This window comes from Brassica rapa, chromosome A03, assembly GCF_000309985.2.
Source record: "Brassica rapa cultivar Chiifu-401-42 chromosome A03, CAAS_Brap_v3.01, whole genome shotgun sequence".
NCBI lineage: Eukaryota > Viridiplantae > Streptophyta > Magnoliopsida > Brassicales > Brassicaceae > Brassica > Brassica rapa.
In genome coordinates, this window is record NC_024797.2 from 19698639 (window position 1) to 19719892 (window position 21254).

At 31.5% G+C, this 21254-nt stretch overlaps 3 protein-coding genes across 3 annotated transcripts; 2 read left to right on the forward strand and 1 right to left on the reverse strand.

Annotated features, from left to right (window-relative positions):
• Positions 1 to 3947: 3947 nt before the first annotated feature.
• On the forward strand, positions 3948 to 8164 carry LOC103859902 (transcription factor bHLH87). The gene is made up of 2 exons (XM_009137497.3): positions 3948 to 6860; positions 6949 to 8164. The coding sequence occupies exon 2, from the start codon at positions 6965 to 6967 to the stop codon at positions 7937 to 7939; it is 975 nt and encodes a 324-aa protein (XP_009135745.1). The 5' UTR covers positions 3948 to 6860; positions 6949 to 6964; the 3' UTR covers positions 7940 to 8164.
• On the reverse strand, positions 8102 to 16770 carry LOC103859903 (receptor-like protein kinase At3g21340). The gene is made up of 13 exons (XM_009137498.3): positions 14506 to 16770; positions 13880 to 14417; positions 12798 to 13276; positions 12570 to 12714; positions 12412 to 12483; positions 12241 to 12312; positions 12076 to 12147; positions 11813 to 11997; positions 11474 to 11718; positions 11253 to 11379; positions 11110 to 11175; positions 10849 to 11038; positions 8102 to 10722 (listed from the first exon to the last, which is right to left on the reverse strand). Exons 1-13 carry the CDS (start codon positions 14600 to 14602, stop codon positions 10314 to 10316), a joined length of 2697 nt encoding a protein of 898 aa, XP_009135746.2. The 5' UTR covers positions 14603 to 16770; the 3' UTR covers positions 8102 to 10313.
• Positions 16771 to 19826: 3056 nt separating this feature from the next.
• LOC108871239 lies at positions 19827 to 20935 on the forward strand. The gene is made up of 2 exons (XM_018657491.2): positions 19827 to 20527; positions 20619 to 20935. Exons 1-2 carry the CDS (start codon positions 20425 to 20427, stop codon positions 20744 to 20746), a joined length of 231 nt encoding a protein of 76 aa, XP_018513007.1. The 5' UTR covers positions 19827 to 20424; the 3' UTR covers positions 20747 to 20935.
• Positions 20936 to 21254: the final 319 nt, after the last annotated feature.

A 21254-nucleotide genomic window follows, 5' to 3' on the forward strand; every position in this document is an offset into this window, starting at 1 on the left:
GTACTAAATATCTATTGCACCTTCAATCCAAATTATAAGTCCAAAATTATAATTCATTACATTTCATATACTTACGTTTTTGAATATATAATTATATTTGTATTGTTTTATCTTTAAATAAAAACTAAAATAACATATGAATTGCTAAACAAATATATAATATTGTTAAAGGTGTTAATATAATATTCATCTTATAATATTAATATAATTTTATATGTATTATTATTATTTTATTTTTAACAAATAAACATTTTTTCCAATAAAAATAAAAATAATCATGCTAAATGATTTAGAAAATATAAAATCATATATTTACCTTACAAAAAGAATGATAGAAAAGAATAATACAAATTCATGAAATCTGTACCAATCTAAAAAAAATAACAAATTTTATAAGTCAATGTATATATATTTTTACACTCAACATAACTTTTAGAATCTACTAACCCCGTTTAGATTTGAGGAGAGGATTTGGTAGGGGTTTAATACTTTTTATAAAAATTAATATTTAAAATTATAAACAGTGTCAAAAATAATTTTTTTATATTTTAAAATAAAATTTTGATTTTTTGGAAATAATAACAAAAAAGCAAAAGTTTGAATTGAAAAATGTATTATTAAAAATAATGATAAGTCTTTTATTTTTTATATTTTATTATTTAATTAAATAATTATTTATATTTTTTATTTTGATATAGTTAACAACTCTTTTACTCTTTTAATGAATTTTTCTGTTCATTTTTTTCTTATGTGCTCTTGTGATAAAAAAAAACTCTTCTTAGGATTTTTTTTATGAGAATTGCACGTTATAAAACGCATGAGGGCAAATGCGTTTTAGTAGATCAGCGATTTTGACCCGTCTATACAATGCAAATTCAACATTTTTAGATGCTTAAGATTTTTTTTTAATAATATGTCTTATATTTTTGTATCTGATATAATATATAAATAATATAAGTCATATTAAAACTTTATATACTAATTAGCTTCCAATATTAATTGATTAAAATAATTTTATAAATTTAATTATATAGTAATATTATCAATATTGTCATAAACATTTGACTATATAGTCAATTATAATTTTACCAAAACTATTTCTTAATTCAAATTTCACATCTTAAAAATAAATATAATTTAATAGTGCAATTTTTAATATATTTATTATTATCAGTTTTATAGACAATGCTACATTTTCTCACAACTATTATTATTATACAATATATATATATATATATATATATTTAAATATAAATACTAATAAAATTTCTAAATATGTAAAAATAAATGAAAATATATTTTCTTAAATTATATGCCTAAATCGATTAGATAACTTAACTTCTGAACCGACCCAGTGTTTATAATATATAATATAGATGGTAGGTGGTAAAAGATGAAGTGAGAAAGGAAAAAGAACCCCCGAACAAATGATATAACAAAGTTGAGAATTATAAGAGAAAAAACAAAAAAAAAATTGAATGAGCTGCGGGATTATGCAAGACATGTGGTTGGGCAGATAGGTCTTCTTGTATTTCCCACTCATGTTGCTATATCTTCTTAGCCCAAAAAAATTTCCATATTATTTTGTTATCAATTCTAATTGTAGAAAATCATCATCAAGTTTTTGTCATGAGGACTCAAGTGATTGTAATTTTTGTATGGATATGTTAAGGAATGTTTGTAATATTGATGTAATTTGATATATGTTTTGATTATTTGTAATCCGAAATATACACTCGAAATCTGGCGTTTTTACTTTTAAGATGTTATATAATGTAAAACTAAATTTGAAATCTACTCTGGATAATATTTTAATCGATTAAGATATGGTAAAACTTTTATCTGTTAATTGCATGGCTAGACAGAGAATTGGAATACAGGAAGTATTTAAAAAGAATTTGTTATAACCTTTTTTTTTTTTTTTTTTTTTGTAACCGGATTTGTTATAACCTATTATTTAATATTACGTTCTAAACAGTTTTGTACTATTTGCTTACAAAAAAAACGTTACAAGATAGATCGAGATGTACATATTGACCCCTAATGACTGATTATGATATCGAAAAGGTAAATTAAACTAACACCTAGAACTCTAGAAGTATAAGAAAATGGTACTTGTATGATTATGATGAGTTACTTTTGCAGCTTGAACATGATTAATTCTATCATTAAAGACAATTAACCTTAACTTTTTATTCACAAAAAAACCCAAAACCTAAACCCCACCTTCGTTTCGATCTTGCCCGTACACTTTTCAGTTCGCACGATGCTAAAAGGATGCCAGTCCTTTTTCTCTGCTCAAGCACTCGCAGATTTTAAATTATATCTCTTTTTTCATCAAGTGCACAATCATATACTGTATGATTTTATCAATTTTTTTTTTCCGTCAATGTTTTTTAGATTAAATAAATGGGCCAAGCCCAGTAATCGGCCAAAGCCCGAGTACATCATAAACCATCTCAAAGCCCATAATCCAACATGCTTAACAAAAAAAACTAAATGGGCCTTCGCCCAAGACCCAGAAACCGGACGGCCTGGTCGGATAGGCAGTCAGGGAAGCAGGACACATGGAGATATCTGCTCCATTCACGCGAACACGCGTTGCAACCGCATCAACTTAACCGCCTCCGCCTCAACGCCGCCAGAGCAACACCATCTAGACCCGCATTCGTCGGAGCTGTGAGACAGACAAGCCTCCAACGAACCCATAACCGTTCTTCACCGCACTGTCTTCACGCCGGCGAGTTCCATCGAACATCGAGATCTCCACCGACTTTGAATCACTTCAAACCCTAGACAAGCGAAACCGAGAACCTCTGATTTCTTCCCTTTAAAACCGTCACCATCGCCGGAGAGCTTCATCGTCGAACGATATCTCATCCGCAGTGACCCAAACACCCACCTTAACGGCAACCTCGCCGACCTTGAAACCAACTCAAACTGGTAACCTTAACCCAAAAGACACCGGGTTTCTCAAAGGCAGCGTGGAGCTTCGGAAGCCTCCACTCTCCATAATCAAAAGCCGGCGAAGGCGGATCTGAAGAAGACTCCCCTTCCCGGAAGCAAAAAGCGGTGACGGTGGATCTGAGTAAGCCTCCACCTCCCGTGTAAAACCGAGGCCGACGGATCTGTATAAGCTTCCATCTCCCGGACCACCATCACAACTACGCATGCAAGACTCTCCCTCTCCACCGTGGACCTCCAATCGAACGCGTCATTACTCCAAGAGCCGAGCCACCGCTAGGGGTAGAAGCGGAACCAGAACTCTGACAAGGAAATCGCTGGCAGGACGGCGGAGAGAAGGCTAATAAGAACAACTTCAGCAAAAGAAGAAGGGCTCCGGTGACGGCACGGACGCTCACGCGCCGGCCGTTCACCGGACCCAAAGTAGATCTCTTTTTCTCTCTCTCTACAAGTCTTGGTGGTGATGTATGATTTTATCAATTATTATATATTATTGGGGCAATCAATTATTATATATATATATATCTTCTAGGGTTGCATAAAAAGATGCTCGTTGAATGCAGAAACTATTATATTCATACCAACCTATATGTATAATAATCTTATACTATGTATTTTGATAGCCCCCCGTTAATAATCTGACATTGATTTTGAATGAACTTTGAGAAGATATGTATTCGATAAATAGTTTCTTGTATTCATCTTTGACCTCAATGGTTTGTTTATATACAACTCTATAAATCCTATTCCTAATGTCGTAAGGATATATTCCTAAGTCTATCCGAAATATATATTACAAGTAGATAATCATGGAATATATCCTAATACCCCCCCCCCCCCTCAAGTTGGAGCATACAAGTTTCGAATGCCCAACTTGTAGATGAAAATGTCGAATTCCTTTCGTCCTAATGCCTTGGTGAGAATATCAGCTAACTGATCGACTGAGGTGACATGCTTCGTAATGATCGTTCCATTGATGATATGATCGCGTATAAAGTGACATTCCGCCTCAATATGCTTCGTACGTTCGTGAAAAACTGGATTAGCAGTCAGATAAATTGCAGATTGATTATCGCACCGCAGTGTCATAGGTCCGGTTGATATGCCAAAATCATGTAGGAGACCTTTTACCCATTTCATCTCTTTAAGAACCTCGGTCATTGCTCGATATTCGGCTTCGGTGGAAGATAAAGCAACAGTGTCTTGTTTCTTAGTCTTCCAAGATATGATGGATGACCCAATTTGGACCACCCAGCCCGTAAGTGATCGTCGCGTCAACGGACAACCTTCCCAGTCTGAATCCGACCATCCTGTAACATGTAGAGGAGGCGAGGATCGTAGTAAAATACCTTGACCAAGAGTTCCTTTTAGGTAACGTATAACATGTAAGGCTGCATCCCAGTGTGCTTCTTGAGGCTGTTGCATGATTAGAACGTAGTTTCGGTTCGATCGTCAACTTAATCCACGTGACCAAGAGGTGATTGTTAGCCGTCCAGTCCTCAAAGTCCGGTGAATCAGAGGTTGGTTTTGGTATGATTCCGTCGATGAAGGCGAATTTCTTCCGAGCACTTAATGCTACGCGAAGATTTTGCGCCCATTCATCATAGTTTCGCCCGTTGAGTAACGGCTGAGAGATGACCGCTCCTGGATTATCACTAGCCGATAAATCATAGGGAGAGATCGTTCGTCGACCTTTCGTAGTAGTAGTAAGAGTTCCTGACATCGCCGTTGAGTCAAGAGATCGTGGGTCGTGGGTTCGTAGTTTCGAGAGTCAGGTAGTCGTGAAAAAATCGGAATATCAGTTTCGTGGCTCTGATACCATGAGAAGATATGTATTCGATAAATAGTTTCTTGTATTCATCTTTGACCTCAATGGTCTGTTTATATACAACTCTATAAATCCTATTCCTAATGTCGTAAGGATATATTCCTAAGTCTATCCGAGATATATATTACAAGTAGATAATCATGGAATATATCCTAATAAACTTCCTTTACACGATTACTGAATTTCAAGTCACTACTGAATCAACTTTCACGAGCTTTTAAATAAATACATGGAATAGGTAGCTAATAAATCTGGTTTAGAGAGGAATCAAGTTTAAATTGGGTGGTGATTTGAAATTCCGTATTCGTGTTAATCAACGATCTCACTAGGACACTGTAATAATTTGGTGGATAAAATTACTTCTGCTGATTTGAAAATTTAAATTTTATACATTTATAAGTATTTTTGTTGATTAATAAATTTGACACATTAAAAGAAAGTATTGAACATACTCATTTGGTTATAATAATTAAAAAACCTCATTACCGAGGACGTGTAACTTTTTTACAAAACCGATAACATATGTAACTTGTTCACTTGTAGTCTAAACTAATCTCATCGTTATTTAACTATAATTTCAGTTCTGGAGTCTAATATTTTTGGAACTACTATGTAACCTCCGACTGGACAACACGTTGTTCGATTTGAACGGTTAGGTTGCGAGGAAGCCAGTCCAGGTAAAAAAAAAATTTTGGTACGAAAATCCAGTCCAGGTAAATTTGTTCTTATAAAATCGGAAAAGCGTAACTAAAAAATTTCATGTTATTTTATGTCTATTTATGTATACATTTTTACTTAAATGTCTACATTTTTGAAAACTCTTTGGCAAAAAAACAATGTCTAATGCCCTTTTTCAAAAAAAAAAAAAAACAATGCCTACATATTGTTTTTAGGGTTTGTGCCCTTGTTTGATAGCATTGTCGTCATTTTGCGTTGTATAAACACGAGATAGCAAAACAAGAGAGAAACCATAATAACTCCCAAATTTTTATCTCAAGAATTTTCAACCACATTTCCTTTTTTTTTTCCTCTAAATTCTATTTTGAAGTAAAAATTTCTCCAACTTTATTTCTTTTTTAGTACACAATATAGTAGAAAATATATCTACTTTAAAAATAGAGTAACTATATTCATCACTCTATTTCTAATTATCATTCTATTTTGTACTCTAAAATAAAATTAAATCAGGATAAAAAACTTTATTTTGGAGTTAAAAAATAAATGGAGTAATATATTGAAAATGCTCATGGTGAAATAAATGGCGGCATAAATGAACTTAATATATAACTCTCACATTAAAAAATAGACACTGTAAAAAATGGTATCATTTTTGTGTTGTTTTAATACTCCATCCGTTCCTAAAAGTATGATTTTTTAGATTTTTTTCTTGTTCCACAAAGATATATTTTCTATATTATTAAGATACTTTTTATACTTTTGAAAAATATTAATTGAGAATATTTAAATTTATTAAATTTTATTGGTGAAAAATTATTGGAAAATATATAATAAAGTAAAAATTAAATTAAATTATAAACATTTATTAAATTCTTAATAAGCGTGAATACTCGAGAAAATCTTACTTTCGGGAAACAGAGTATATTTGAATTCAAACTCATACAGATATAAATATCATCCAAATCGCATATGGCGCTATCATAAAATTTGGTGAACGATACCTCAGAGTAAATGAAAAATAATCTTTAGTTAAGCGATCAAATACTTTCTATTCTAACTCACGCGCTTGTACCTATCTATATAGACGTGCAGAATAACAAATCTGGTAAATGCAATATGCATAGATGTCTATAGGCTTTTTAAGTTCTTTCTTTATAGCAAAACATCTGTAACTCTTAGCAGACCTCATTAGATCAGAAACAGAGACAGAGAAAATAAATTGAGTTACAGACTGTTTCACGTTCTTTCCTTTCTGAGCAGTTCTTTTTTATGTTTCTTTCCCCTGTTTCACATTCTTTCCTTTTTGGGTTTATATCTCTTGTGGACTCATCTGCTTGTTCTCTTCTTCCAGTCTTACCTTTTCATGTACAGCTGATTCTAAAACAAGAAGGTTCGTTAAAGAATCAAAAATATCAAGGTTTCATTTCTGTTTGCAAAATTTACTCTGTTTCTCACATTGGTTTTGTTTGTTTTCTCAGAGTTGCGTTTGATCCAATGGAAGGATTAGAAGCTATCTATGGAATGACCCGAGAGAGTAAAATCATGGAGCATCAAGGATCAGATTTGATCTGGGGAGGAAATGAACTTAGCAGCTGTTTCATCTCTGATCTTGGAATCATTGGTGAGACTCAACATCATCAACATGTTGGAAACAGAGATTCTTCGATAGATCCATCATCGATCGATTGTTTGCTGTCAGCGACGACGAACAGCAACAACACATCGATCCAAAACGACGAAGGGATCTCTGAGCTTTTCTCAGATTGTCAGACTCTTTGGAGCTTTGGTGGAGTCTCATCTGCAGAGTCTGAGAACAGAGAGATCACAACAACAAAGGCTAAGTCTTTTAAGAGAAACAGAGGAAACAGAGACGAGACAGGAAGTCACTTCTGTCTTGCTGGCCATCCTCAAGAAGAATCCGAGAAAGGAAACTTCAAGCTCATATACGATGAGAATCAATCAAAATCCAAGAAGCCAAGAACAGAGAAAGACAGAGATGGTTCTTCAAACATCAGTTTCCGACAACATTCAACTTCTTTGTCTGATAACGTCGAGCCAGATGCAGAGGCCATTGCGCAGATGAAAGAGATGATATACACAGCTGCTGCGTTTAGACCGGTGAATTTAGGGTTGGAGACCGTTGAGAAACCTAAGAGGAAGAACGTGAAGATATCAACGGATCCTCAAACCGTAGCAGCGAGGCAAAGGAGGGAGAGGGTAAGCGAGAAGATTAGGGTTTTACAGAACTTGGTTCCAGGTGGGACTAAGATGGACACTGCTTCAATGCTTGATGAAGCTGCTAACTATCTCAAGTTCCTTAGAGCGCAAGTAAAGGCTTTAGAAAACTTGAGACCCAAGCTTGACCCAACCAATTTTTCCTTCTCCTCACCTTCTTCGTTTCCACTATTTCACCCATCTTTTATTCCCTTTCAAAATCCTAATCAGGTTCATCATCACCAAGAGTGTTGAATAATACATCGGTTCATCATTGTCATCATCATTAACATAATCATAGCTTCTTGATTGTTTTAACAGTTCTCAAGAAAGGCACTTCTGTGTTGAGAATGGTGCGTCGGCTAGTGTTGTTTCTATTTTCAAGTCTTTGTTTTTGCTTTCTTTTTTTATACAAAGTTTTTAGTTTTGTAATTTCTGAAATTGTGGAAAACAGAGCCAAAAGAGGCTAATTTATTTATCTTTGCAATATTTTCACCCTTTGTTATATATACTACTACTGTTAGAGAAAATAAATAATTGCAATTATGAAGCGATGATTATTAATTTAGCAAAAGTTTTTAGAAAGTGCCTCTCTCTCTCTCTCTCTCTCTCTCTCTCTCTCTCTCTCTCTATTTTTAGTCTTGTTAAAAAGTTTTATCTTTTCATGGAGAACTCTTTTTTTTTTTGACAACTCATGGAGAACTCTTTTCGAATAATAGTAATAAATTAGATTCTCAGGACCCGTATATGATATATATTGCAAGGTTATTAAATTGCATATTTTTATACATGTATAATTTTATATTGCCACTTGGCAACATTATCCAGAAAAAATATTGATTTCAGATCTGTTTTTTTCAAGATAATACTGCTAACCAAAATTTAGTATGTATATATGCAGGTATATGCTGATTGCTGAATACTATTAGTGGAAGAATATTATTATGAATCTAATAATATTAGTTCACAGAAGTGTTTAAATCGAAACATTCTTTGGAGATTAGCAAAGAGTTAATAATGTTGAAGGCGTGCGCCTTGAGAATATAACTCCACCTTACTCAAACACCCTAAAATGCTCACCACATGCATCTCTTTACATTCCTCTCTTTTTATTCTTCTTTTTTGTCTTTGGTCTTTGTCTTATTTTCTCCCCTAATATCTCCCTAAACACCATCTTCTTCGTTTAACAGTATTTTATGTTGTTCTTGTGATGGATGTGATTTTCTTTTTGACTTGGGTGTATTTTCAGTGCCATACCGGTAAGCTCGCAACCCATTTAGTAGTCTGGTTTGGCTACACTATAAAACTGGACGTTCCTTTATCGTTTCTAAATCCAAAAAACTCCATAAAGAATAATAACCTGTTATTAAAAATGAAACTATGTTTTCTGCATGTGTTTATAACTCACAATAATGTGTTAGACTCATTGTTAAGAAAGTGATGTATACATAGACTACATCAACGGATAAAATCATGACAGCAACTGGTTTGTGTTAGTCTCGTGCATGTATCACTATTTGGGTTCAAACCCACATTGTATATTAATGAAAGATAAGAAAAGAAAACACAAACGGTCTAATTAAACCAAAACAAGCTATAAATTTGGAGGAGTCTCGTAGTGAGGGCCTATTGCAACTTGGCTATGGGATGGAATTAAAATCCGTCGTGCAACGTTTATCAAGTTAATATATAGTGCAATGTAAATATGTAACTATCATTTCTAAGTTAATAGTCACCAAAGTAATGAAACAATCCGAGATACAACCGGCCGGCTAGGTTTGGTAATTTGTTATGAAAAAGGTTTATTTAATAACGCTACAAAGATTTGAAGTTAAATATCTAAATTGGATGATTTGGTAGACAAAATATAATCATTTATATAGTATCACAAGATCTTATATTCAAGTTGACTCCCGCGAACAAAAAACTCTAAGAAAACAATCATATTATAATGTTTAAACTATATTATAATCAAAAGAAAAGTCAGGATTCGATGGAGGTTTGCAAGCTGGGGAGATTAGAAGAATTGATCATGCTTGTTGACTTTCTAATTGAACGGTTATGGTGTTTGTTTTTTTTTCCATTTAACGTTTTAGACAAAGATGTTCCTGTACCTATTTTTGGAAAGATTAGCATAACCTCAATTACCCTTTATATATCTTAATAAATCCGAGATTTTGGTCCTACTAAGTACTAATTATTAGAATTCCAAGAGAAAATCCTCATGATACACATGTCCATTTATTATTTGTAGTTCTAAGACCATAATTATAGGGGAAACAAAAAATCAAGAACAAAGTATCTTCTCATATCAGAGGATACACATTAGATGACTAAAGTTGAATATTTCATTACTTTATCAACTTGGCAACTTCTTAGCTTATAATTAAAGAAAACAGCATCCAGTTGTCCACAACCATCAACCGATATGATATACCTCTCCAGTATCATCCTTATTCCTCAACTTATTCTTCAGAAAATCTGTTTCAACTTGATTACATTAAATAAAACATTTAACAATGACAGAAATTCATTCACCAATGACAGAAATTCATTACAAAACCAACATTTATTTTAAATAAAGAAAAATTCACTCAATAGAACGAAAGATCTATATAGCTTTTGCAGTTTAGCGAGGTCCAGGGGTAGTTCCAATATCAAAGTTCATGCTCACTTCTATGGAACTCTGTGAGTTCATGTTGTGACTCGTTCCTCCCCGTGAGTTTTCATATGCTAAACATTCGTTTATTTCGATAACAACTTGAGACATGGTTGGTCTTCTAGCTGAAGAAGGATTTAGACACGACATTGCTAGTTCAACTGCTCTCCAGACAGAACCAGAGTCATAATCTCCATAGAGATTTGGATCCATGATGTTTTTGATGTCTCCTTTTGTAAGCATTAACCCAACCCATTCTGCTATATGTGGTTTTTCACGACTTTGATTGATCACTGGCTGATTTGTGATGATCTCTAATAGTACAATTCCGAAGCTGTAGACATCACTTTTTTCGTTCAACCAATTTGTTCGATAATATCTGCAAAAAAAAATCTTTATGCCATTAGGAATGGTATGCATTAAGCTACAAATGATGAAAAACAAAGAACATATCTTTATATTAATTTGAAACAAAGTAAGTAATCAATGACCTCACAAAACTTACTCTGGATCAAGGTAACCAGGAGTTCCAGCAACAACTGTTGACACATGAGTTTCTCCTTCAATCGGAAAAGATCTTGAAAGACCAAAATCAGCTAACTTGGCCTGGAAATGTTCATTCAACAATATATTTGTGGTTTTGACATCCCTATGAACCATTGGTGGTTTGCATCCATTATGCAGGTATTCCAACCCTATGCAACAAGATTCATTTTCACTAACGTTTAAGAAAATAAATAACTATATATCCAAAATTATATCAAACCTTGTGCAGATTCGACAACTATTTTTAGTCTAGTTTCCCAATTCAGAATAGATCCACCTCGTTTTCCTACATTTGAACCAATATATAAATATGTGAACACACCATTAAAAAATATGATCTTTGTAAATATTCAATATCCTTACCTGACATATGTTCTCTTAGGTCTCCGTTAGCCATATACTCATAGATGAGAGCCAAATTTTCACCTTCGTCACAGTATCCAACGAGGCTCACCAGATTTTTGTGGTGGACTCTGAGGAGAAGTTCCACCTAGAAAATTAAAATAACGATGCAATCAAAATTTGAATCCATTAAGCATATTAATGTTTTCTACATTTTTCGTAAAAGCTCTGCTAAAATGTACCTCAGCTTTGAATTCTTTATACCCTTGAGAAGATGAGTGTGAGAGCATTTTAACGGCTACTTGTTCAGTACCATTTACAGTTCCATGGTATACCATCCCAAATCCTCCTTTACCAAGGACTCTTTCAAAGTTATTTGTCATTGTTAGCACCTCTGAGTAAGTAAATCTTTTGTTTTTCGTCACTATTGCCGGTTCTGAAGATCTGGTTGTTCTATCATCTGATGCTTGCGTATATGATGATGGACCTAATGTTACAGTGCATCACTCAAATGACTTTTCATATATGTTATGAATATATTGCAATGTTTATGTCAATCTTAAAGCTTTTTGTGTGTCTACCTTCAATGTTTGAGGTCTTTTTCTTTTTGTAAACAAGAAAGAAAGCCAATGCAGATCCAAGAACAACCAGGAACGCGACCGATGCAACAGCCGGTACTACAATATTCGTTTTCTTGGAACCACCATTTCCGGTTTTGTTTACACATAATCCATCCGGACAAATAAGATCTGAGTTTCCTTCAAGGCTGTGGGTTACCAGTAGTGTTAGTTACGATAATTGAACATATCAAGTGGTTTTATATAAACAGTATGATAATAATTACTTCAACTTTAGTCCTTTCTTTTGTAAAATGGCTTGAGGAACAGTGCCATTAAGATTATTCCCACTTAAATTTCTGTTAAGATAGATACAAAGTTAGGAACATAACAGTCTTGTAAAGAAGGAAGCTACGAGACAGTAGAAATTGTATTTTCACAAAGGGACTCACATGACCAAGAGTGATTTCATGCCGGCAAGAAATTCTGGTACTCCGCCCGTCAAATTGTTATTGGATAAGTCTCTGATTAAGCATTTGAATATACATAATATTTTATAATTAAGATAGAATTAAGGTGAACAAGCGTTTTATTGTGATCAGATGCGAAATCGAGAAACTTACAATTCTTGTAAGTGGATCAGATCATTAATGCCAGGTGCGATGATCCCTGTTAACTGACTTGAGGATAGGTTTCTAAAGACATAATTATGAACACATTTCATGTAAAGATGAAAAATTGATGTGACATGACTAACAGATAAAATAAAGATTCATCTTACAAGGAAGTGATTATAGGTGGTGTGGAAATATCTAAGCTGTTGCAATTTAAACCATCCCACATAAACTGTTTAGGGACGCATGGATCTCCGTTCCATGTTATTCTAGTTAATCCATAAGTATTTTGAATACCCTTGATAGCAACAACTAGGGGAAAAATTATTGTTAGTATGAATAACCAACCCATAAAAACTGAAGGATTAGTTAAGAAGGAAAAATTATAGACATACCATCATCTTGGTTTGTCTCCAACTGTGGGAAATCGATCACGGTGAAAAGCTCGAGGGCGTTTATGAGAGGAGGCAGGGTAGACTTGGGCGTCTTGGTTAGCTCCAAGATGCATTTTCCTCCTTCACATTGTTGTGGTGTGGAGAAGAATATAGTTTCTGTGGCTAACATTCTAGGACTATAACGTTCGTAGGCAAGTTTCCCATTCATTGTCACTTTGAATTCTCGGGTATCGAGGGACTTTAGAGTTTGAATCTCCGCAAAATGTAAATAAACATAGAATTGGGTAGTGGAAGACGGCAATGTCCAGGTGAAGTTCCATGGCCAAAAAGTACTTATAGGCGTTGATGCTGACGCCATTACAATTTGTGGTGGTTTATAACTATTAGAAGCGTTTACATTGAGATCAGTAGTTACTTCTGTCCACTCTTTCGAATCGAAGAACGGATACCATTTACGATCATGGATATCATTGGGATACCTACCAACAAATATTAATCCGTGTATCAGAATTACATTTAAAATACGGTTGGACGTAATAAACGAACCAAACCAAACAAAAAAATTATAGTAAGATATGGACCATAAAATAAACCAAACTCGGATGTGATATAACCAAACCGAATAAACCAGAAGTAATTATTTTATGTACATTCATTCAATTATATATATTTGATTAAGAAAACACAAATTATCCCAAGCCAAGTAAAAGCTGCTCCCTCTGTTTTCTTAGAAGTGTCGTTTAAAATTTTTGCACACAAATCAAGGAAAAAAATTTATATGTTTTATCCCTATTTAATTCATTAGTCTATTTGATTTTGTTAATTAATACGCTAAATATAAAGGTAAAAACTGGAAAATATTTAATATTTACTTTGAAAATATTAAACGACACTTATAATAAAACAAAATTAAAAAAGATTAAACTACATTTAATATGAAACGGAGAGAATAAAAGAAAAATAATCAGATCGAAATTCGGTTCTAGTTTGGATATGGTTTCCTAGAATTCAGAAAAACTTAAACCGAACCATAAACAAAAAACTGAACTTGGTTAAATCAAAAAGGCGTGCGTGATTGATACCGTATGGTGCGATCTGAAGTGCTGAAATAATATCGGAAGAAATACTTCAGCGAACCGCTCTGAGTATTGTAAGTATTGTTCTGAAGTGGTCGTAGCTCTAAGGTATTAATAAAAGGATTACTTGTTCCTGTTTTAACTAGACAGACCTGCAGAGACTTAGATATGGTCCTGTGGATGATCTCTTCGATAGTACCATTGGTCCGTCCATGCATATCAACCGTTGACCAAAGATTTGGACCAATATAAAGATCAAAACTCGGGTCGTTGGCGAGACCATCGTAGTTACCGTACACGAAAACGGCTTTGATCAGATAGTTTGTGCTTTCCGTGACATTCACGGAATAGCAGTTTCGGACACCATCTGGAAAGTATCTAAGCTTCAAAGACGGTTTACTGAAGATTGCCTCAAATTCCTTTTGGATTTTTCCGGTTTTGCCACTTTGCACTAAACCATCGTCTGTTGAGTATGTTAATCCGGTTGAAGGATCGTTGTAAGGAAGATCGGTTGGCGATAACCCGCAATCCAAGCTGATGAATCCTAGTAACACATGAACCAAATGTATCAAAACAAATAAGATTTTCTTGACGAAAATGGATGAAAAACATAAATTTTTTTATGTAAATACCTTTTTGGTCGTCCTGAGCTTCAACGAGATGTAAAAGGGAAGAAAGATTGATACAGATCAACGCACATAACCAAAATGCTTGAGGCTGTTTCTCCATTATTCTTCAATGGTACAAAGGATGACATTCAGAAAAATAAAACACAAAGTTTTCTAGTAATGGAGATCACTTGTAAGCAAATAAACACGATATACTTTTTCTAGGTCAACTTTGACATAAACTAATAAGAAGAGTTGGCTGTTGCAACCAATAAAATTAAACTAATAAGTATGAATTGATTTACATTCTATTAAAAAAATATACTTAAGCGATTCAATAATTTCCCCTTGACCTTACAGTTTTAACGTTATAACTAGATTTTGACCCGTACATTCGTGCGGATATTTTTCATTTTATGAATGTATACTTTTGATTTATTATAAACATTTTAAGCATATAATTTTAATTTTAGTGTTATATATTATGAATATAAACCTATTATTTTAGTAAATTGTATACATGGTAGCATCCATCATATTATTTTAGTAAATTTTATTGATATATAATATTTTTTGGATGTTATGATATTAAGTTTTTTTTGTTATTAAATTAAGACTTCAAAATATTAGATTACTTTAATTTTTATAACATAGTTTGTTTTTCCGTGTTACATTTCAAGAAATTATTCTTTATTAGCTATAATTATACCTTTTGAAAAATTTAAAATATTATCATTTTAAGTTTGCATACTTATTTTTAAAATTTTATATTTTGTCAAAATTGTTTGGAAAATTACACAACTATATTTGAGGTGGGAGATTATATGATTTTCGAAATAGTTTTGTTACTAAATTAATACATTATTTTATATAAATAATTTTAATTTCGGTAAGATTTTTATTCATCTCTCAGAATATGTTTATAATTAATATAAATATTAAATTTATATTTGATTTGTCATTAATATTTTGAATGAATAATTAAAATTTCATAGTTTTCTAATAACATATTTTTAAATAGTATATGAACTAAAGGTTAGTTATAAACTATTATATTTTTGTATATTATTATTTTTTAAACAATATATTATTGAGAGTTTCAAAAAAAATAAAATAAAATAATATGTAGTTGTAAATATAAAAGTTTAACCTATGTTAATGAATTTATGTTTATAAATTTATTTTTCTAAAAAAATATAATATAGTTTACGAATTCTAACACATTTTGATGATGAGTGATAATTTATTTAAATGAAACTATTTTAAAAATAAAATAGATAATTTACCCATATTTAATTCATAAAGTACTTCTATTTTAATATAATACATAATATAATTAATATATATATATATAATAGTATAGAATTTTATTTTCTTGTTTTATAATAAATTTTTAATTAACATTGAATTATAAAATTATATTAGTATTTACGAAATTAATTAAGTGTTATTTTATAAAAATATTTAGAAGGTTGGTAAGATTTTGTTAGATTCTTTCTCAACAGAATTTATTATATTTTAAAATAAATTTATATTTATATTTGTTTTATTATTAATGTAAATAATGAAATATGTAATATTAAGTAATTTTTAGATGGTCCTAGTATGACTTATTAATAGTAGATAAAAATAGAACTCTATTTTAATAGATTAGATAATTTACCCATATTTAATTCATAAAGTACTTCTATTTTAATATAATACATAATATAATTAATATATATATATATAATAGTATAGAATTTTATTTTCTTGTTTTATAATAAATTTTTAATTAACATTGAATTATAAAATTATATTAGTATTTACGAAATTAATTAAGTGTTATTTTATAAAAATATTTAGAAGGTTGGTAAGATTTTGTTAGATTCTTTCTCAACAGAATTTATTATATTTTAAAATAAATTTATATTTATATTTGTTTTATTATTAATGTAAATAATGAAATATGTAATATTAAGTAATTTTTTAGATGGTCCTAGTATGACTTATTAATAGTAGATAAAAATAGAACTCTATTTTAATAGATTAGATCCAATAGGACTAAAATCATTTTTTGGGATTTTTTAGATAGCCATTTTTAAATTTTTGTCATCAAAAGATCCACAAATAAGAAAATGACATTGCTTTGTAAATATATAAATATATAAATACTAATAATTATTTAAATAAATAAAAAAGAAAAAAAAATTTTTTTTACAGTTTTGAATTATATGTTTTCAATTTTGTACTTTTAATAAAAAATATTATTTTTTCAAATCATTTTTTCACATTTGAAATGCTTTTTGAAACTATTTTAAAAAAAAAAATTTGAATTTTTTTTTGAATTTTAATTTTTTTTTAATTTTCCTCCAAAACCTCACTTTTAATTCTAAATATTAATTAATCCTATGAGTATAAATATTTATTAACCCTTAATAAAAAATTTGTCATTTTCTCTTTGGTGAAAAAACTAAAAAGCAATATATTAGGAATTTCTCTTTTCTTTTTTGACCTTTTAAAGTCGATATAGGCAAAATCTCTTTTTGACCTTTTAAACTAAAAAACAAAATCTCTTTTTTAATTTGCTTGTTTTTTTAGTTTCAGAATATAAAATCAAAATTAGATAAGAGACGGTTAGATTCGTTTTTGATAAAATTTCAATTTTTGATTGGAATTTGATTTTCTAACAAAATTTCCATGCTTTCAAAGGAGATCTAAATAATTTATTTTCAAGTTTATTTTTTGTTTTTACTGTACTATTTGCTCCGAGAAAATAAACAAATTAAATTAATTAAACCAACGCGGTTATGCTAATGGCACTTGAGGGATAACTCTAGTACGGCGAATCCGTAGTTTGATTCCCGTTGGCCATCCAAACTGTTTTAAATGGTAAGAATACGTAGCTGCTGCAAGATTCGTGGATTAATCGGTTGATACCGGTCGCCGGATCCCTACGGTTATTAAACGAAAAAAGTAACCAAATTAAACATCCATTCAGATTTTGTTTTTGTTTAATTAGCGACAGAATTAAAGTTGCTCTTCTGCAACTGAAAATAATATGCTGCATTTGCTACAACGTGGAAAAGTTATCTTACGCCATTTTTATAAGACGCAGAGATCGGGAAGATCGAAATGGTCCCAAACCCCTCAAAATTACAGCAAATTTGCATAAAGAAAATAAATGTTGCAACTGGCTTCGCTGGTGTAGAGAGGAGACGTGCATGCAACATACAAAACATTCTTATGATTCAAATGGTCGTTGACTTTGATCTTTGTGTGTAGTTTCAGTCGATGATGAATATTTGATATGTACTTAATTATGTTTTCCTTGTAATTAATTAGGTTATCGTCGGACTAGAGTTCAATAAGTTGAGGCTTAATGTCATCATCGTCATTTATTGGGAATTCGAATGATTTTAATGATTTTAACATTTGCATCAAAAAAAAAAAAATCACCCTCATTTATTTATTTGTTTTGGTTAAAGAACATTGCCTTTACGCGGTGACTCACGAGCACAAACTTCGAATTAACAGTTGAATCCGCAATCCGTACTATTTTCAACAATAATAAGACCTTTTTTCTTGCTGAATCAAGGGGCTAAGCTAGTACAGCCACTATGGGCACATGCACCCATAATATTATTAATAATAGCTATTTAGTATGCAAACGTTCTACATAAATCAGTTAGTTGTGATGGTTTAATGCATAAGTGCACCCCCTCAGTATCTCAGGTTCAATTTCCTCTTAGCCCATCTAAATTTTGTATATCTTATGCACCCGTTAGAAAATGATCCTGGCTTCGCCCCTGGCTGAATCGATGTTCGAAATCGCGACGTCCTAACAAGTTTTAGTGTAATTTTCATACTTAAAAAAAAAAATTCTCCAACTACAACACGAACATTTACCCAAAACTGTTGATTTGTTTTGGTATAAAAAAACACGATACGAAATATTGAGAGTAAAAAAAAAATAATTTTCTCGCTAATCCGTGTCCAAGTAGCCCAACCTGCAGCAGATTTAATTTTGTTTTGGTCTGTGCAGATCAGCCAGTCGAGAATTGCGGTTTGTATATGTATCTCTAGACCCATCCTGCTAGTGGGTTACTTGGACGTAATATGCGGGTTGCGGTCATCTACCTAGAAATCTCTGGCTGAAGAGGCTCAACAAAGAAAAAACACTTGGTTTAAGTCGTTAATTCCCATTCCACAGGAAAAATGATTTTTTTCAACCTCAAACAAAAGATAAAAGCTAAATACAACCTAAACTAAAAAAATAATTTAGATTGTAGACCTAAACTCTGAATCGTGTGCATAAATCTACCTTGACTAGTATCGCGTTAGTCAACCGTTATGTTAGACAAAACGACGTCATTGTGTATATTGTTTATTTTAAAAGTTAGGTTTTGATTTTTAAGAAAAAAATTATAATCACTATATATTTAGATTTTTAAAATTTAAATGTTTTAAATTAAATAAGTATTTGAAAAATGTCATTTTAAAATAGTTCTAAATAAAATTTGTAAACAAAAATAAAATTAGATAACTATTGATGCAATTATAATTTGTAATTAAAAAAATTGTAAACAAAAATAATTTCCCCCTTAGAATATACAAATTAAAATATATATATGTTTTAAATCTAATAAGGTGACAATAGATGTGTCATAGCACAGTGCTAAGTAAGACTCTATTATGTCCGCGAGACCAAGATTTGATTCTCAACAAACACAACTTTTTTAAAAAATTATCCTTTATAAAACGACGTCGTTGTTGCGGTTGACGAGTTAGTTAAGGTAGGTTTATGCACACGATTCAGAGTTTAGGTATATTATTCAAGTTATTTTTTAGTTTATGTCGTATTTAGCATTTATCTTTTGTTTGGGTATAAAAAGGCACGATACGAATAGTAGGATCGAAAAATGCCATTTTCCCAAATTCCATTGTGCAAATAAATCTCGGCCCAATCTACACATTTGCCTATTTATTTGCCCAGCCCAAACAAAAGAAAATCACTAAATTGTTGGTTTATACAAATTGCTTGGACCAAATCTAATTTAGTTTTTATTTACAGGTTTATGAATCTTAAAATTTTGCTTTTAAAGTAAAATTTGTATATTATATAATATATTTACAAAAATACAAAAAATATTTTCCAAGAATTCCAAACAAGTAATTTATAGCCTATATATGAGCCAAGTGTAATGTCCTGATGTTAAGCTTAAGCTTATAAATAGAAGCATTTTGTTCTTGGATATGAATATTATTCTTTGGTCAGTTATGAATTTCATTTAGATATTAAAATACAGATGTACTATGTTATTAAATTAACTATTTTCCAAATCATGTTTATATGTGAATATGTCCATTTTTTAGATTTAAAGATAATTTATTTGGTTTAAGAAAATATTATAATGAAAAGAACTAAAATTAAAAGTTTAACTAAAAATATTGTTAAATAAAAAAATTCAAAGTCTAAAATCTTGATAATAATATTTTAGTTTATTGAATATATCATTGTAAAGATTAGTTCTGAAAGAATATCATAGATACTGTTCTGATGCAAGGAATAGTAGGAGGAAAATATATATCCTTGCAGAAATGAATATATCGCTATTGTTTTCTCGCTAAAAGAAACTCATCTCACCGCAACTACCTCTAGGTCAACTAATTGCCATAATGGGAGGATGTATTTATTTCGAGGTATGTATCATGCATGTAGATAATTAAAGATATTGGCAATTACTATGTGAACTCAAAAGAGAGTTTGCATCATCAAAACGAACGGCTTATGTTGGTCAATGGTAACTAGATTTGATCTCAATTTTTTTATTGGTAACTCCTATTCTTTGCCAACTTGTTGCAGCTGCTACCTCTCTTTACCCTGCTATATAAGCATACACTACTCACCAAGATTTCAACTTCCACAGCAAATCATTAACATATTCTCATCAGAAAGCAGCGATGGAAAAGTCATCGAAATCCAGCGTCCTCCTATATGTTCTTGTTCTTGCGCTGGTCCTGTCTCCAATACTCCCATGTCAAGCAGCTAGTGTGCATCTAGGAGGTAAGCTAGTTGATCTCTCAGTTTTCCCATCTTCTATGTTACCCTATGTTTAGGCTTTCTTATGGAGAGAAAATTATGTTTTGATGGAAAGGTGGAGGCCCTGGAGGCCGTAAGCTGATGGCACCGTCACCACCAGTTCGCATGTGTCCACAGTGTGTGTGTTGCGCACCGGCGCCCCCTGGATATTGCTGCCCATGTCGCTGTCCTGGTGGTCCCTAAAGATTGTGAACTTTGCTATCAAACATAATACTGTGAAGTGTTTGATATAATGTGTAATATTTATATGTATAAATAAGTAAACAAGAAGTGTACACTTTTTGTTTCTAATAAGAAATTTTCGAATATCCGCTGATGAGTTTGAAAATGTATATAAGTTGGTTTTGAAAGAAAACAGTTGGTTTTGGTGTTCTTTTTTCCTTGGATATGATGAAGGACTATAAAAGCATTGAAATGCTGATTAATTGAGTACACATACAGTGTTGAAAATCTATGGGGGTTTGAAAAAATGTTATAGGGAGAAATTGCTAATTGGTTTCTCCAATTTATTATGTTTCTACATGAAGTACTCCAAAAAAAAAAGGTTGAATCATTAATACTATAGTAATATGAACTGTCGATTATTATAGTATTTGATATTAAAAAATTATTAAAAGCTAATATTTGAAATGAATATAAATTGGTCAATTTAGACCGGTTATATATAAAAAAATATATGATGGCTTACTAT

Coding starts and splice junctions, on each gene's coding strand:
- LOC103859902 (XM_009137497.3), top strand. CDS start 6,965: ATGGAAGGATTAGAAGCTATCTATGGAATGACCCGAGAGAGTAAAATC.
- LOC103859903 (XM_009137498.3), bottom strand. CDS start 14,602: ATGGAGAAACAGCCTCAAGCATTTTGGTTATGTGCGTTGATCTGTATC. Junction 12,715..12,797: donor GGAGACAAACCAAGATGATG/GTATGTCTATAA, acceptor TTTTTCCCCTAG/TTGTTGCTATCAAGGGTATT. Junction 12,148..12,240: donor ATGAAATCACTCTTGGTCAT/GTGAGTCCCTTT, acceptor CTATCTTAACAG/AAATTTAAGTGGGAATAATC.
- LOC108871239 (XM_018657491.2), top strand. CDS start 20,425: ATGGAAAAGTCATCGAAATCCAGCGTCCTCCTATATGTTCTTGTTCTT. Junction 20,528..20,618: donor AGCTAGTGTGCATCTAGGAG/GTAAGCTAGTTG, acceptor TTTGATGGAAAG/GTGGAGGCCCTGGAGGCCGT.